The following is an 18,517-nucleotide window of genomic DNA, read 5'->3' as shown; positions in this document are numbered from 1 at the left end:
GATCCCCCCACTCCGTGTGCTTTGTGTCAATGTCAGCAGTGTCTCTCCATCTTGCCATCTGCGTCTGCGTGGCGTGTCAACAATTTGACAGACATTCATCAGCGCTCGCCACTTTGGAGCTGCCTGTGTCGCATACTCAATCAGCGAGGGGAAGTCGGAGCCACAGTCGGGACCCCAAGCTGGAGTCCTATGCCGAGTCCCAGTTGTCATTGGTGCGGCGTGGCTTTTGCCTTTGTGCCGCGTGCGCATAATTGATTTTTTCGCGGCGACTCGCTGGTTGCTCGCTGGTCAGCTGCCTGTGTTCTCCTGCTGCCGTTGTCATATTAATGTCAAAAAGATTGCACTTGATCATGAGTTGCGTGTTTGCCAATTTGTGCACTCACAGAGCTGCCAGGAATGAAGAACGTGGGCTGAAGAAGCCAAGAATCCGAGAATCCGCTGGAGAATCATGGGAAAGCCAGGCCGAGTGAAAGGAGTGAGTGAGCAGGGATGCAATTGCCATGTGTTCGTGGGCGTTATTTCCACACCATGGGAAAATATTTTCACAACTCTCGCCGCCCGACTGGCTTTCGTAAGGGCTGACAACAACGATAATGCCAAATATAAACACACAATTGGCAATATTTATCGATTAAATACCAAAATACCAGGTGGGCCTAGACATCCACTGAAAATAAAACGTGCGTCAAGTACTAAATATTTTATCGTTGGCCAGTCACATGTTTTGCCTCGCTTTGCTTTGCATTCCGCGGCGCATTATTGACCTAAGCTACCCGAATAATTAATGGGTGTGAATCAGTGACACTCGGCATGGGCAATATAGTTTTAAGGGGTTAAGCACCATAAACAGTGGGGTATAGGGTATGAAAGTTCTAGGGTTCTATTTATATAACTTGGAATATAGTTTAAATATAAGTACAATTATTGATAGGTAATGTAATATTTAGTTAAGTTAGCATTTAGTTAATTGATGTACTCTCCATAGCCTGTAATTTCCCTTCGGCTTTCAATTAAACCCCTCCGATAGCCACTTCCATCCTTTCAACAACTTCCTCCAAGCACTTGATGATATGTTCTGCCAAAGCTCAATTGCCATTTAATTACTTCATTTAACAAAACCAATAGCAACAGCACTTCCACTGAGGGCGCCTCGCATTGCAATTGCACATGTTGGATGCAATTACAGGCCGAGCATTTAGACGCCAATAATTATTAGATATTTACATGCAGTCAAGAGCCAACAACAAGTTTGCCAGACGCTAAGAGCCACAGTCGACGGCAAAGTGGGGTGTGCGAGGGGAGGTTCTCCGGAAGGAGACGCCCAGCACACTGCACTGACATTGAATTGCATCTGTTCGAATCTCTAACTGTGAAGTGCCATCAGACGTTAAGATGAGATTGTTTTCCCCACTCGGTCCCCCATCTATGGCATACTCCCCCTTATCGACCATTGTCGTCGCAACTTATGTAGCTTAAGTTGCTTTCGCTCTGCGACTCTGGGCACTCACTTCATCAATTGGCAATTTGAGAGACGATGGTTTTAATGATGCTTAGGGGTTTGTTATCCAATGAAAATTTGATTTGGCTTTCAAGGGGGTGATGAGAATGGAAATACGAGTATGTTTAAGTGTTTTACTTAATTAAGGTTTTGAATTAGAGGGAATAGTTTAGAGGATAGCTAGAGAACAAGGTGCAGACATCTTTGATTGATAATAGGTGTCTTTGAATTACTTAAGGACTCTAGCTCTATAAACTGATTGTCTATTGTTATAATTGTTTGTGCTTGGTGAGAACAACCTATGCTATCTCTTTAAATTGTTGTTCCTTCAAAATATCTTCATTACCATTGCCACTTTTCATTTTCGCCTCATTTTACTTATGATTAGGTTTCTTATAAAATATAATTTTTAAAATATTTCAAAAGGACCATCTTCTTTTTGACATAAGCATGAGGAATAAGACCAAACTGGCTTATGTAAACAGTTCTTATATTATAGGCCTATTCTTAAAATAGCAAGTACCAAAGTGCCAGCCCCACTTCCCCATATTCTCATTGCTGTAGATCAACACTTGTCAAACTGGTTCGCACCGCTCGAGCCATTAACCCGTTGATGTAATCTACCCGAGGTGCAACATATTATTCAATTGAATCGAACTGTTGCATAAATCTTGACCAGCAGTCCACCGCTAGGCCCCACACACCCAGGCGCGGGCAATTCATCAAGAACTGGCTGCGGTTGTCATTATGTCAAGTTCGTTGGGCAATACACTAAACTAGAGTTGTAATCCAAATCGGCACTAAAGCACCCCAGTAAAGTCCCCAACCCCATCCCCAATCCCAATTCCATCCATTGCCATTACCATACTGGGTTGTCGGTGGCTCATAAAAATGGCAATCACATTTGCATTGCAGGCTCGACCAATGTAAATCGGACATCATACTGCGCATTTCCAATTCGATCCGATCGTTGCCCCGTGATCGTCGGTGTTTGTTGTCGGGGGTGGGTGTGCTGAAAAGGGCTAAGCTGAGCCCAGCGGATCCGACAGATAGCACGCAGTTTCCCCGGAAATCTGTGCGCAAATGACATGGCCGACTATTTATAGGGGCCCTGAAGTTCCCGAGGTTGTGTGTTTAGATTTTTGAACTCCTTGAAACGCCAGCCAGGCCAGACGGATCAGAATTCAATTGGAACTAAACTCATTTGAAATGGCGGATTTTCCTGGGTTAGGCAAAGTGCTACGGGGTAATCTGATTTTCCCTGGATTTAATTGAACAAGGTTCAAAGAGTGCACTTTTACTTCATAAGTTAAAGAGATTATATCACAACCTGGAGCTTAACTAGCAATTAAGGTCACTTAGAACTTCTGGAAGCAGAGTAATACCTTTCTAAAATAAAAGACCTGATAATAGATAGACTAACCTAAAAATCAGTTTAAAAGCAGACACATAACTTACAACCTATTCTTCCTTTGCCCTCTATTTAGATTCTGGGCCAAACCAGTTTGCGATTATTTTTCACTGGAAAACCACACCCTGACGTGGAGCTAATTAAAAGCTTTCAGCGCTTTTGACATTCGCCGCAAATGTCGCGCCTCTTAAATGCTGCTCCCGTTGATAGTGGGGCTGGCTTTTATTTTTGCTGCCCGGTGTCCTTGTGCGTGGAGTTCTCCACAATTAATTCAGCCAGCAGCAGGCCGTTCCGACAATTAGGAAATTCCTGCCTGCGTTTGCCGGGCTGCTCAGTAATTTTTATCACATACATTTTTTATCGCAAATATCACAACTTCATCAGCAATCAATGCGGCCAGCAGCAACTGCAGCCCGAGAGGCGGCCGCGCAGACAATTAGCCATAAAATTAGCTGCAAGTTGGCTCAAGGAATGCGCCGTCGATGGCCAAGGCGCTTGGCGGTGGCAAATTGAAAACAATTTTAGCTATTTGCATATAAATGCAACCCGAGACGCTGGCAACCAGCAGCAGCAACGTCAGCACAGCAGCAACCTGCAGCTGCAACGTTGCCCACCAATGCTGCTTACAAATGGCCCACTGTGGAATAAAGCTCGAGCCCTATTACCAATAAATCGCGGAAAATAAATATTTAACACAGCAGATAAAATAAATGAAATGTTGCCAATGTCACTAGCACACAACTCATTCTTACACTCGTTAATTTAGAAGCCTACATAAACTAACAGTAACTTTACCACCATTCTTTTTACAATGAAATTTAAGATATTTCTCAAAAAATAATAATGTTAACTTAATTTTCTTTTTCAAGCATTAACGAAAACTGTTTAGGGACCAGTAAAAAAGGCTTAATACTAGTAAAGGGTTTTTATATTTTTTCACAATCAAATTTTATTTGCAATGGAATTTTTAGTATGTTATGAATTCCTTTAATCTTAAGTTATTCTTAATTTCCAAGCATTAAAAGAAATCTAGGTAGCAGTACAAAAGGCTTAATACTAACAAGGGGTTCCTACATTTGTTTACAATGGCATTTTTAGTACCTTTTTCTCTTTTATATCATTTTTCACAATGGAATTTTTACTATACCTCAAATCTTTATAATCTGAAGTTCTTCTTCATTTCTTAGCATTAAAAAAATGTTCTAGGTACAAGTGCAAAAGGCTTATTACTAGCTAGGGGTTCTTAACTTTACGAACCAATAGCAAAAGAAAAATTAGTTCACGAGTTCTTTGTTCTTGTGAGATATTAACTAATGAGTTTTTAAACGCCTTATCAGAAACCTTTTTTTCTTATTTCCTGTACCCAAAATATTCTCCGGTCTTAAGGCCGATCACAATTGCATATTAAAATAAACTAATAAGTTCTGTGATCATTTTAACTTAATAGTATTAGCAAATAAGTAGGTAGTTAAGAGCTGTGTTTGAGGACAAGTACAAAGGCTTATTACTGTTTTAGGGAACCTAAATTGGGCAAACGAATTGGTCTGCGGGTTTTGTTCTTGTAAGATACTCGCTAATGGGTTTTTGATCACCTTATCGAAGATCTTTTTTTTCCACTTCCTGTACCCAATTTTTCCCACTGTGCCAGGCCGTAAAGTTTATCAAAATTGCATTTGCCTTATAGTTCATAATGGCATGTTCTCCGACTGTGGTCAGTACTAAACAGATAAAGATTGCCGAGGGCGATCGGCAAAGGCTTTTATCAGCTCTAGAATATAAATATTGATATAGTCGGAGTGGACTTGGCAACAATTAAGGTAGCAACATATGGGAGCAGACCCTCGAAGACCGACCCACGTGCTCGAATCGGTTGGGGAAAAGATCGAACACTTGTGAATGTTGTTAAAAAATATTTCCACAAAGGTTCAAACTACATTTCACGCCTAATTTCATCTGACAACAACAGCAGCGAAAAGTTGGGGAATAGTTTTACACATTTTCATGGTGTTATTTCTTTCAGCGGCAGCTGGGGAAACGAGGGGCGCTCTGTGGTGGCTGCTGTGTTAATTTGAGACATAATTGCAAGCTCGCCAGGATGAGTGGGGTGGTGGGGTGGCCGGTGGTGCCGGGAGGTTGGCCAGGGGGTGATCAGGGGCGGCACAGTGGGGCGGAGGGGACAGCTGCGCCGACTGGTTATGACAGCAATGACAGCTGCGGCAGCGTCGGCATTTGAATAATTTGCAATTAAACGCTCCACGCGGCTCAGCAATTAAGCGAGGAGTCCAGGGGGAAGGGCAGGGGAAGAGTTTGTGCAGAGGGAAAAATGTTTTTGGATCGTTTTTCCTATCCAAGGGATTCTACAGATTTGAAATATGCCTGAAAAAAATACATGTCGTATAAAGAAGCTCGTGAAAGAAGATCGAACGATATATTAATCCTAGGACCTAGGAAAATCATATTCAAATTTCACAAAAAATAAATTATTAATAATTCTAAAATTAATTAAATTTACTCAAAGCGATGTTTTTTTAACATAAATAATTGTTAGTTTAGCAACTGGCTAAAAAAGATTGAAATAAATTATTGCTATGAACAGTCTCTAGTCTTATCGATATGATAATTTCAGTACTTTAATATAAGTATCATAGAATTTTCTTGTTAAATATTTAAGTAAGAATGCACAAAATCTCTTAGAATCTTGTTATTTACCTAATAAAGCAAATATCTTTGCAAAAAATCCTTGTTATAAATTAATTTAAGTAGGAACATAAGCAAATGTTTTACTATATTTTCTCTCTGCGTAGTCGGGGGAGTGGGAAAATGGCAAACATTTCCCCGTGGCCAAAAAAGCACCACACGGACCACACGACGTATGCGTAATATTTGCATCTGATTCGCCGAGCCTGGTCGACTTTTGAACGGGTTTATCGGGTAGTCGCTGGAGTCGCCATGAGAACGAATCCAAATGTCCACGTCCATCAGCTGTCCGCAGCTGCTGAAAGTTGATGGCCCGCGATGAAGACAGCGGACCGGTCAAAACCAACACCCAACTGTGTTTCCAATTAAACGCCGCTTAGCCAAACAACGCGGCCAAACAACCAAACAACGCGAAACAACCGAAAGAGCCGAACGTCAGCGCGACTTTCAGTTTGCTTTACGGTTAGTTCGTGAGCTGGTCGCACTGAACTTGAATCTTTATGTGGCAGACAGCTCGGGCCTGAGGCCCGTCCCCAAGATCAGATGCAGATACATTTTCAGTTCCAGATTCAGATCCAGATCAGATCGCAGAGCTCTGCGAGCCGGACAAAGTACGATACGGACTGACAGACTGACTAATTGATGGCCCGCTGATTGATTGATTGATGGACTGCCGATTGATTTATGGGCCATCGTGGGGGGCTGAGTTAGATTTTCATCTGATCTGGAGTATTGGCGCCTTAATCGGTGTTAAACGGTGTCTAATAAATGTTTGGGGTGGTTACTCAGATTGAAGTGCTTTCTATAATAAGCATAAAGATAGTATTTATTTAAAAATTAATTATGTAGCTTAGAGACGGGTATTGAAATACATTTTTTGTAAACTTAAATAATTTAAATTATTTTTAAACTAAACATTGGTAAAATATAAACATTTCTGTTTGATTATACAACATTGTTTGTTTCAATGTTTGTTAGACTAATTTTTTCTATTATAATTTTATTTATAAACGAATTAGTTGGTGAAATTCACTCATTAGTCAGTTGCTGGAGCCTTACTAACGACAGCCCAAAATTGGAATATCACATTATAAATATAATTTAAAGCAAATACAATTTAAATTAGTTATTGGAGCGACCAACAAGACACTACTTTGAAATGTTGCTATGGCTCTTGCTGATGCTATGTTTTTGTGAATCCTTCAGTGAGTAATGAAAGTTTGGATACTTCATGAGTAAAAGATACTGTTTCTACTTCATTAAAAAGCTCTGCGTAGCAAGTTTACCAACGTGAGTGCGGTGTGCAGCCATGAGTTCTGCTCGAGCATAAGGGGATGGCTGACCGCCAAAGGTGAGGTGAACCTGGACATCCACCTGAATCGCACCCTGAGGAATGGCTTGAGGACCACTCTTACCCTCCTGCAGCTGATGGATGGCCAAAGTCGGTACCAGACCCTCTTCAGCTACGACCTGGACACCTGCAAGACGCTGCGGGAACTGCTGCAAGCCAGTTTGATGAAGGTCTGGCTGAGGAACGTGTTCAAGTACGGGAATCTGGCCGACCGCTGTCCCATCAGGCCAGTGCGTACTGCATCTCAATTTGTCCGAATCTGTGGGTCAAAGTTTCTCCTCCGCAGGCCTACTACGATGTGCGCAACTTTCAGCTGGAGAACCACAGCATTCCGGGGTACTTGCCATCGGGATTCTACCGCCTACACGACACAAACTACTACGGAAAGCCCAAGGGCAGGCCACGCCGTTCGGTGGCCACTTTCGTATTGGATATAAAGTTCTATTAAATGGAAATGGAAAAGTGTGCGAATCCAAGGGGCTCAAGTGGGTCAGGGGTGGTGCCAACGGGTTTCAACTTTTCAAGGCTGAGTTTGGCCTCTTGCGTGTGGTGGCTGAGAGGAAGACCAAGTTCAAGCTGATAAAAGTCTGAGACTACGACAGGGATTGCACAGCGAAATTTATGTGAAAACCGTTCTCAAGGTTGTTTAGTACGGCAGAAAATCCCTTGGAGCCAACGGGCCTCAATTCAGCGTTGCTCCACTTTCAGCTGGGACATTTGCCATCTGACAATGCAGGTCTTTAACTAATTGCATAATAAATTCGAGTGAATTTATGGCGCTGCTCCTGCAACTGTCCTTGCTCATTTGCGTTGTCAAAAAGTCGCTCAATCTAAATGATTTATGCATTTATATGTAGCACGTATTACTGCAGGCTCACGGGCTCGCTGTGCTCTGCATAATATTGTTTTGTCATAATTGAGTGTGCTGTGGGTGTTCCGGTTTGTGGTTTCAATTATAGGTCGACGCAGCATGCGAAACTTGGGGGAAGTACATTTCGGTATAAATTTAGTTGCGAAAAGTAAAGGGATTAAAAAAGTAAGTAATACAATTGCACTACTGAATAGAACTGTAGGTTTATAAATCTTGAAATTTATCTTTCAACTGACCTAAGTAGAAAGACAAGTTCGAGTATAAGTGGTAGATAAATCTTAAAAAGATATATCTTGCTAAATTTAATGTGGGGATTTTTTGGTAATTGCAGAAAAAGGTGTTAGTACACGGATCATAAATCTGCTCAAAGTGATTCACACGCATAAAACCCTGGGACACTCTAAAGTGTTAAATATAAATATCTGTTTATATATACCACAAAGAACAAGGTTAATACACTTAGAGGTTTTCATAATATAATTTATTTGACCTAAGACCAATTCCGGATTATCCAGTATATTTAAGTACCCTCGAATTATATTTCTCTCTAAGCACAACTCTTTAATTCCAGGTTACCACAGCTTACGGTCTATGCCAAGATTATTTACCTCCTGATGGTGAGTAGAACCCCGCTTTGAATACCCCAAAGGTGATGCATTGCAGCACAGTCACCTGGAATCCTTGACTCCCCGGCCAGTTCATCCCACTCGCCCATTCAATGCAACAGTTTTGATAAACATATTTAGATATTTACACCGCAAGCGAAACTCAAATATTGTCATGAAGTGCCCTTCGGGGCGAATATTGACGCGTGTGCAAATATTCGATAATACTATCAAATGTTGTATCAAGTTATATCACCATCCTCGGCGTGCCAGAGAGCAACAAACTTGGCCAAAGCCGGGCCAAGCCCATGTGGAACTGAAAGGGGGAGACACCGACTCCGAAAGTATGCCAATTATTTTATCAAAAGGGAATTTCCCTGAAAAATCACAGCCCAATATCGACCGTCTGCCGTTATCAAGTGCGATTGGGCAAATATTTGCCAAAAAAAATATCAAAATAAAATAATAACAATACGCGACCAACTACAATGGAAATGTCGAGTGAATACTTATAAAATGCCAACAGCCGAACGCTAATTAAATTATACTGTTCTCCGTTTCTTACACGATTTCTCCCAGCCATTTTTGTTGTTTCCTTAACACTTTTAATTTATTTGGCAATCAACTTGAAGTACGGCCCGGGGGTCGTGGGATGTCCCCGTGTCTGGCTGGCTCTTAGTGTGCCGAAATAAATGCCTGGAATACCTGGCATTCCTCGGGCGTGAAGCAAACCGGGCGACGTCTTCGCCAAGTTCCGTTTGCGGCGATTTTTCATGAACCCACCGGCAGTATTTACAGCAAGTATTTGCTTATTTGTTCTAAACGAACAAATGAACAACAACATTATTTCGGCATGAGTGGGCTCGAGGCAGGGTCTTTCGAGTCAATGGAATCGTCGATCGCTTCGAGTATTTTTTATTGTACCGCTCAGGTATTCCTCAGGCCCTAGGCATCCGCCACTGTCTGAACCTCTTCGTGAGTTCGAATATGCAAATTATGACCCGGTGTGATTATTTTTGGCAATAAACAATACGCGAAAAATTCCACTGGCAATTAAGGCGGATGTGAAGATGGTTGAAAAGAGAGCCGGCTAAGATTGTGCTAATTGTTTTCACATATTTAAAATTTCATTTTCAAAGGCATTTTAGGTCTAGCAGAAGAAGGTTACTTCACTTTCCTTATTTGCACAACCTGTCTACTCACTCCGGTGCACGTATTAAGTCTAAGACTCACAAAACTTTACTAGTTTATAGACATAAATTTCTTCGTAAATCACACTTTTATGGCGCAGTATAAATTCAAGCCTTGACTTTTCCGGCCCAGTGCACTTCAAATACTCCGAAGTGCCCAGGGCTAGAGCCTTCTATATAGGTGATGGATGGCCCGAATTTAATATATCTAATGCAACGGATTGTCCAGGGGTTAATATATATTTACTGCTGAACCGCCGATGATGGCTATGAACGTGTGCCGAGCAAATAAATGAGCAATCAAGGGCCAAATTAGCGGCGCTTTTTATGGTGCCTTAGCATGGGGCTTTTGATAGCGTCGATTTTGATTGGCGCCAGGTAATCAATTGCCATTTGGATAGGTGAGTCGCCTACCATCGAGACTAGACAACGATATCTAGGTGAGAATCCAAGAAAATTCGACTATGCATGGTGAAATCAGGTTTTGAGTTAGCCATTCAACATGAAATTCAAAGCTTATATCAGTGTAGTTCAGATAAAATAATTTTATAATGGAAAAAATATATGTCTTAGTTTGGGGATATACCTAGAACATTCTACAATCTTATCTCGCTTTATTTGGTTTCTTTTCTAGACAAATAATATTTGTTTTCAAAACATTGAACTTCATCAATGAAAGGCAGATAACTTGGGGATTTCACTTTCCAGTGTTTTTGTTAAGGTGTTCATTAAGATATATTATCTGTTAAATGGCTTACAACTTCCTAATTTCCGCCATGATTATTGTCGCTTAGTAACATTTTTTTAGTAATAACCCAGAAAGAAAGTCTTACAAACAAAGAATAGGTTGATTATGTTGCCTATTGACTTTTTATGGACGTAAAGGTTGTTTTTAACACTGACTAGGATTGAACTTTATAAGGTTTGCTTTTACAATTCCCTAGCTTTGGTTGCATATGCATATAAAATAATTTCCTCAATGGTTTAATAAGAAGTCGAGAGCCACGTTTATGGATCAATTGGTGATAATTGGGGTCTTCCACCTCCATTCTTCGCCAGCTCTGGCTCTTGTTTTATTGGTAAGTTTAACCGTTCTTGGGGTATTATTGGGTGCTGTTTAATTTCTTTTTTCTTGTTGCATGGCCTCAAACAGCCACGCTTATCAGGAAATTATTTCAAAACGTTAATTGAATTGTCAATAGATGGGGAGGCAGGGCCGTTTTTGGTGTCTGGGGCCGCTGGCAACGGGTGATAGCAGAGAAGGAAAGGTGTACGAAAGATATACGCCCCAGAACATATAATTCCTGGTATTGCCTCTATAAATACCAAGAGCTAAGTGTATGTAAGTCGGTCTCTAATTGCATTTGCCAGATAAGAGTTTCATGGCGGGTCGAATTTGGAGGGCTTTCTCGATATGGAAATCCGTCCAAGGCGCAAGCCACCTCAAGGCCGCCATAATATCCAAACTTGTTATTGTTATTCTCGATATCGGCGATGATTATCTCGATCGGCATTGTTTTGGTCAACAGCGGAAAGTTTCGCCTTGCGGTTCGAAAACGTGATTTGCGATAGGAGAGTGCGAATAAAACGTGTTTCCCGCAATCACTCCGCCTGGCATTGATAAATCGGGCTTCCTCGGGAATGCCACAAACTTTTGAGGTATCGGGTTGAATGATAGTTGTCATAGGAAAGTGGGAACACTCAAAGGTCAAGGGGGTTCTTCTTAAATCGTAAATTGGCAACGAATTGATCATGTTACTTTTGTTAAGTTTAGCTTTTTCTAGTTGTTATATTTGGAGTCACATGTTTTTGACCTATTATAAAGAGATGCCAAAACAGAGATAAGACCCAAAATCCAGTTGCCAGTTGAAACGTGGCGATATTGTGCTGACCCAGACGAACGCCCAGACAACTTTGAGATACGAAAAGTGGACAAGAGCTCTGAGCTATCTGGACATAAATTGATATGATATGAACATGATATGATCCCGCCGCCAAGTCGTAAATTAAGTTTGGTTTTCTCGAAAAAGGGGGGAGTTAAGACCCCTTGACATTGTCAATGAAATTGATTTATGCTCCCTGGCAAAACATTCGATGGCGGTATCGATTTGGTTTTCAGCCTTAAAAGGCTTTTGCTGTAAAATGCTTTTCCGACTTTCACGCCTCGATTTCCGCTTTCCGAATGGAATTCTCCTTTTATTCCTCCAATCTGCCGCTGTTTACTGTGCTAATGTGAGGGTAAATATTGCAGTTTCCTTGGGATAAAACGTTGATATCGATGACGTTTGGCTTACAAGTTTACTAATTGATATCCCATAGAAGGACATCCCCTTTTTCTATTGACACAAATCTGTGTTCTTGCCTTAAGGGTGAAAAAACAATCGCTGCTGGCCTATCCTGTGCTATCATATCTTTAAAATTTTATAAATACCTCGAGTAATTTGCCAATCGCACACCTTTATGAATTGAGTTCCGTCGCTCTTGGCCAGACATGTGCTTCGGCTTCTTATCGATGTTCTGGTCTGGAATGGCTGAAAATATCATCACAAACTAAGACAAGGACAACCAAGGGACCTGATGCTTAAGCCCTTATATAAGCCCACTGTTTTGTTGCCAATTAGTCTACCGACCAATTAAAATAAATGGCAACTTAAGACAGCCTTTTTATTGCGCAGATGTTTTGCAGGGCATTCGCTTGTTATTACTCTGAATAACAAATTGGTCTGGCGAATATTTGCTTTTTTATGTAAATATTATTGTCGCACACGAAATTGATGGGGCACAGTGGGCCAAGATAGTTGGTAGCAGACCTGACCCTATTTGGTGAAACAATATAATCTAATAAATTAAATTTATACGTTAAGAAGAACAAACACATTGGATTTATCAATTGGCCCCTGTCAGTCAGGAATTATATCAAATTCACTGGCAGAATTTTTTGAAATCAGATTACATCTTGAACTAACAAGGTGCTATTATTTTTATTTGAGACAAGAATAATAATAATAAGTTGTGTAATTATTATGAAACATACATTTTTATAAAACTTATTAGGATAAAGGCGTTATTTTTTGACAATGGTTTTTATTTGTCTTAAAATATATTTTTGCACTTGGCAGTAAAAGGTAGCTAATTTTTCTTTCAGTAAAATTAAGGTGCTGTGTATGGAGGATAACCGACCACCCACCTGCTGCCCAAATCCCCCGGCCACCTGACGCCCACTCTACCCCACCTGATAGCGGCAGCAGCAGACGAAGCTCCGCAATCTTATCACACCTGCTCTTATTGATTAATATAAAGATACTGACAGCCCAATAGTCGCAGTGCTGGTGGGTATGGGCACGGGTATCTGTATCTGTATCTAAATGGGGAAGGCTAAGCACAGACCCTCCGGAGTTCGTGGAGCACCTTTCTCACCTGGCGGCCGGCGCTTCGAGCTGCCATCTAGAGCAAACAGAAAGACACAATTATTTTTTCATATTATTGTTATTTGTTATAATCGCAGATACGGAGCTCCTTCGCACTGTCCCATCTGACACGCATTTCTCTGCCTTTGGCGCCCTCACGGTGTCGATAAAGGCGGCATTGAATGACTGACAGTGCACTGGGCGAAATTCCATGGCTAGGGCCTGGGTTTGTTTGGCCCCAGCCATTTGCGCACTTAGATAAGCGCCTTTTTGGCAGCCCATCAAAAGTGATAATCGATTGGTTTTCAGGTGGTTTTTGTTTGCTGCTCCACAAGTAGCGTTTAACAAGCTTTTGTTTCATGCGGGCAGAATTATCGCGAAACGGAAATACATTGGCTTCTGTTCAATAAAGGGGGTATCGCTAATTATGCTTAATAAATGTGTTGAAATGCTTTCTTTACGGCCTTACCAGCGAAATATTCTTCGTAGGAACCGGTTTTTAAACGTTTCTCAAAGGTGTAAATTATAAATCTATTATTAATTATTACCTATTATAAGAAATTATAAATGAAGTTATCTAAAGAATATAACATACATATTGACGATAAATCCTATTCCCCATAAATATTTTGATTTGTATGATTTTTGTTATTATAGCACATTGTTGGCTTGGGGCCACCAATTACTGAGTTTTAGAACGCTAACGCCTGCTATTGCAACCTTATGAAAAGGGGCTCCCCGTGATCACTTTTACTGTTGTGCAACCAGCCCAAGCACTCCCACCTGTCTTTGCCATACGTTATGTCAACTGCAAGTGACCCACTTGTAGATCCCCTGACTCCGCCTATTTTACTGTCTTCCAACGCACAAAAGCCCCACAGGAACCAGTGCCTAATTTGTGGGTTATATGCACAGAGAACTCTCCCTTTCGTACTGCCCTCTATCGCAATCCAAACTTCCGCTCAGTGTATGTGCCCGCCCCCATTTTTATGGAGCGTTCTGAGGGCAGTTGAGCGCCAGGCGGCCTTTTTTGATTCTGATTGTGCTGACAACAGAACCAGGGAACGCAAGACAGCCGACGAGCTGTTTATGATGATGATTTCTGCCATATGCCATGTGCGGCATGCCATATCCATGCGCTACAAGTAACCATGATTTGGATGTTTTGGCTACGTCTGGGCTGGAAAACGGTTATAAACACGACTATTTGAGCTGCATAATTACTGCCGCTTGTTTATTTCCTGTAACATGCAAGGCGAAGCCCACGCAGAACCCTCCTCGTCGTCTCAAGACAAACAGAAAATAGGTCTATTCATGGGGGCTTATAAAGCGGTTCCGTTATTGCAAAACGCATTTTGTCTTATCAGTGGGGCAACCAGTCGGCTAAAGAACCCAAAAGGCTCTCGGAATATTCCACATTGCGAAGCATACGTTTGTCTATCAACAGATACAAAAGACTGGAACTCATTTATGGCAGTCTCTTGGTTTTTCCATACCAAAAGTCTGCACACCTTTCGGTTTCCAAGGGCTAGTTTTCGGCAATTTAACATTCCATTGTACAAGAACACCACTTAGCAATAGGGAATTTACATTGCTTTTCGCTGGCTTAAGTTCTACATTTGAGGACTGAAAGGGCTTAAAATAGGTAATGAGGTCTTAATTGGGGTCTAAAATGTAAATATTTATACCTAAGGAATTTCAAAAATTTCCTATGCACCCAAAAATTCCACTATGGTAAGGGATAGATATATTCTTCAATTGATTTGAACTAGAAGAGAATATATATTTTGCATTTGGTAAACACCAATTAAAATATATTAATTTATAAGGCACTTAAAATTTGGTTATACAACCCCTACATTCTATGAACCAAAATATTTGGAAAATATCAAAACATAATACTGAATTACTTAAAGAGGGTATAATGACTTCGATCATTGTTATTGCTATTGATTTCGCAACAGTCGTTTTTTGTTGGCGCAACTTACCGGCACGAGAATCAAATCAATTAGTACGCTTGTCAAATACTGTGTTGTATTTCGGATTAACAACTGAAGCAACATTTTTGGCGATATCAATAAAACGATAATATGCAACGCGTGGCGGGCTCAACTGTACTTTATAGCGCTTTAACCTTGTGTTTCTATATTTTACTCTAGATAAAAAATCTTAAATTGGGTGGGGAAAAGGAAATAGGTAATGCCCGAACTTGACCATATGGCAACTGTTGCTATTTTCGTTTACTTCCGCTGAAGGGGTGTTAAAAACCGATCGGTTTGGCTTAACCCTAATCCAGTTGACCGTCGGTCTATTTTAGTGCCTTAGTTCCAAAAAAAAAAACCGATTGGCAAAGTTAGTTATCGGCGTGACTTAGGTCAGTCACAATTGGTAACTACTGTTGGAGTACAGTCGCTCGCAATTAGCTAAACCAGTGATGTCTCGATGGGCTGAACTTTAGGCTGTGATTACAGAGCTCAATTAAAATACCTGCTCGGTAATTGGCCTGAAGTACTGGCACTCGAATCGCCCACTCGATCGCACATTTTGCAGTGCCGAATTCCCTTATCGATCCGTCCAGGCGAACGACCTTACGCCGGGGTCTTGGCTCTGCACCCACCCTAGTTATGCAAGTCCCTGCCCGACTTTGGCCAAATATTTTAGACATGACTAGGCGCGAGGGCCTGGTATGTTAGCTGCTATCTGTTATCAGCCATTTGCGTCGCTTCCGCGTCACTTGATTGATCAAAGAATGTTCAGGCAGCAAACCCTTTTTCGCCTCTTTTTGCTTTTGCGTTGTAAACCGAAACCTGGGGATCTGAGGGCCCGACACTCGAGAGCCCCGGGACTGATGTTACGTCTGATTCGGAGCTGATAAAATGCCAGGGCGTTTATTGTATTTGACTTGATTTGTTTGGCATTGTCTTTGTCTATCTAATTGCTGATTTCTCGGAACTGTCCGATGGCCAAATACTAGAGACGAGTGTGTAGGATTACGGGCTACCACTAACTGTAATTTCAGCTAGGAGAAGTGCCCAGTTCTCCACAGACAGGTGATTCAGTGACGGACGGACTATTGGAGTCGGGGTCTTATTTATTTAAGATGGAACTAATCAAAGATGTGCCTGAAACGGATAAATAAAATTAATAATATATTTTGTAAAATATTTTATAAACTTGTAAAGAAAGAAGAAAGTTGTGCCTTAGCATTATCCTTCAGTTTTTTAGTTATTTAAAACCATCATGCGTTTGCAAAAATTCCTGTGTTGCCTGCCCCTGAAATATGGCGTAATTGTGGCGGGCTTTTCGTTCGGCCTGCTGGACTTTGTGGTAGGCTGCGTCGGATGGCATATGATTGTCACAAACAATTATCCCCACTATGTCGTCGAGTTCTTTAGGACCATGGACACCCGAGTCTGTGTGGCTGGTTTTTCTACAGTTCTATGGTCATTGATGTCCATTAACATACTTCTGATCTATGCTGCGATCTACGTGAGTCAAAAGCGTCAGACGAAACTCTAAACAATGTCTGCCCTACGAATCTATCTCTATCTAGGAAAAGATTCTAATTGTTGGAACCTGGCTTTTGGTTAACTATTTGGTGTTTCTGTGCACCCTCGTCACCGTGCTGTTGGATCCCTTGGCATCCCTTAGAATATGTAATATGGGAATCGGACGTCTTTCACTCTAATACCCAAGTTCATGTTTTAGTTTATCTCGGATATTGTTTGATCGTGGTGAAATCCTTCTATACTGAACTGACCGGGGTTGAGGAACCAGAAACGGTGTCCAGTAGAGGGGCGTCGGAAAGTGAAGATGAATCAAACGCATGATACTTAACATTATAATATACAATTGTTCATCGATAATATATCGTTCTATAATACGTTTTCTTAGAACTCATTGAAAAACATAGATGTCTTGGCAGTAGTTGTGCATTAAAAGTTAAAAAGTTTTAATTTTTTATTTAAAGCAATTTAAACCAACATAATCGCTGAAGTTTTGATAGCTTTGTTGATCAAGTTTTGGCATTTATTTTACATCACCGATCTGATCTCAGTAGTCTTCACAATCCCCCAATATAACCGAAGCATACTGAGTATATATCTTCCTCCTTCCCGGAAGGCAAACAGGATTAAGCGATAATGAAACTGCACTTTCCGAAAATGCCGTCAAAAGCCCCGCTTCAGACTCATTAAAAATCCATTAAACTCGATAAAAAGCGAGGGAGATGGAGGCTGCCCCGAAAAGAAAGAGACGGAGAGCGGAATAACCATTTCTTAATAAGCTTTACACACAAATGTGGAGCACTTGGTGACAGTTCCCGGCCACTTTTTGGGTTTTTTTCTCCAAAAGGGTGAAGTCAACACACAGGCCTAAAGGGAAATAAAAAAAAATCAAAAGTCGGGGGCCGGCCACTTAAAAGCTCACTTTGTGAGTGCATTTCGGTGTTGCATATGCAAATAAATCATTCCGTTTCCAATTCGGATTTCGTGCTGCTCATGAGATATGCAAAAAATTACCGAGTAAATGAGCCCTGAAGTCGTTTTAACTACAAATGAGCCAAGTCAGAGGTGATCACGAGCGGTTTATGGTTGCGCATTCATTATAAATTAATGCGTAAATTAACAAATAAGCCGATTCACTAGATTTACTATAAAAAAATCAAAGGGAGTTTTATAAGTAATGTGGCATTTTTATAATATTAATAAATGTATTATGTCTAATTCCAACTAAGTGAACTAAAATTATATATATTTACAAAATAACGCTTTGCAACATTTTCCCACAATTAATATTTTAGAAAAGATTTTTATAAAATGAATAGATCATATTTAATAGATACTGATATTCATAAGGTGTGGCTCTTTAAATGTTTTGGGTAATTTGCTTAAACAGTCACTTCCTTTTAAAATATTTTTTTTCATTTCGAGGTGGACGTCAATAATGGTGAGTAATATTCCGAATGTTTAGCAAACAACTTCCTTCAATAGATCGTGACGTCTAGAAGAGTGATAGCTATTTGGAATAGCTCAAGCACCCATATCTTTTTTCGATATAATTTTACAGATAATTTGAAAAATGCTTTGCCTTATAGGAATTACACATTTGAAAACAAGTTTCCTTTCACAATCCATCTTTTAACATTTATTTTAAACGAAATTCAGGCTTTAGAGAACGTTACAACCTCTCTTCCATAAGCAATTGCAGTTGGGTGTAGCTTTGAAAGATCACTTATGAGTCACTTTTTAAATATTTTCTAACCATTTCCTTTTCACTTAATTATCAAACACCCACTTCCTTTCATTATGTGTTTACACATTTGATTTAAATAAAAATCACTGTCATATACATCAAATACTAATGCCACACACACTTCCTTTAATAGTGAGTCATCGCAATAGCCAATACCGCATGTTTGTACTAACATCCAGTTATAATGAGCATGGCTTTAGAGGGCCATAAAACCTATTTACCAGATACAGATAC

General features: G+C 40.6%; 3 protein-coding genes across 8 annotated transcripts in view; all 3 read left to right on the top strand.

The window, feature by feature from the left end:
- Positions 1-18,517, top strand: part of LOC108030222 (ras guanine nucleotide exchange factor glfB) — a 60,992-nt gene that overhangs the window by 7,432 nt on the left and 35,043 nt on the right. For all 5 annotated transcript variants that reach the window (XM_050887475.1, XM_050887474.1, XM_017103003.3 and 2 more), the window contains one exon: positions 8,400-8,445. In XM_050887475.1, the coding sequence (XP_050743432.1) occupies positions 8,400-8,445 (46 nt within the window). The remainder of the gene's footprint in view (positions 1-8,399; positions 8,446-18,517) is intronic.
- LOC108029844 (uncharacterized) lies at positions 6,766-7,405 on the top strand. Its single transcript, XM_017102332.1, has 3 exons — positions 6,766-6,811; positions 6,874-7,187; positions 7,244-7,405. Exons 1-3 carry the CDS (start codon positions 6,766-6,768, stop codon positions 7,403-7,405), a joined length of 522 nt encoding a protein of 173 aa, XP_016957821.1.
- On the top strand, positions 16,222-16,913 carry LOC108030223 (uncharacterized). Of its 2 annotated transcripts, XM_050887476.1 has the most exons (4): positions 16,247-16,357; positions 16,426-16,519; positions 16,584-16,686; positions 16,739-16,913. In XM_050887476.1, the coding sequence occupies exons 2-4, from the start codon at positions 16,430-16,432 to the stop codon at positions 16,858-16,860; spliced, it is 315 nt and encodes a 104-aa protein (XP_050743433.1). In that variant the 5' UTR covers positions 16,247-16,357; positions 16,426-16,429; the 3' UTR covers positions 16,861-16,913. The 2 variants fall into 2 exon arrangements, with proteins under 2 accessions (XP_016958495.1, XP_050743433.1); XM_017103006.3 differs by having other exon boundaries at positions 16,222-16,519.

This window comes from Drosophila biarmipes, chromosome 2R (assembly GCF_025231255.1).
Source record: "Drosophila biarmipes strain raj3 chromosome 2R, RU_DBia_V1.1, whole genome shotgun sequence".
Taxonomy (NCBI): Eukaryota; Metazoa; Arthropoda; class Insecta; order Diptera; family Drosophilidae; genus Drosophila; species Drosophila biarmipes.
Note: the sequence above shows the minus strand (reverse complement) of the source record. Positions and strands in the feature narration are given on the sequence as shown.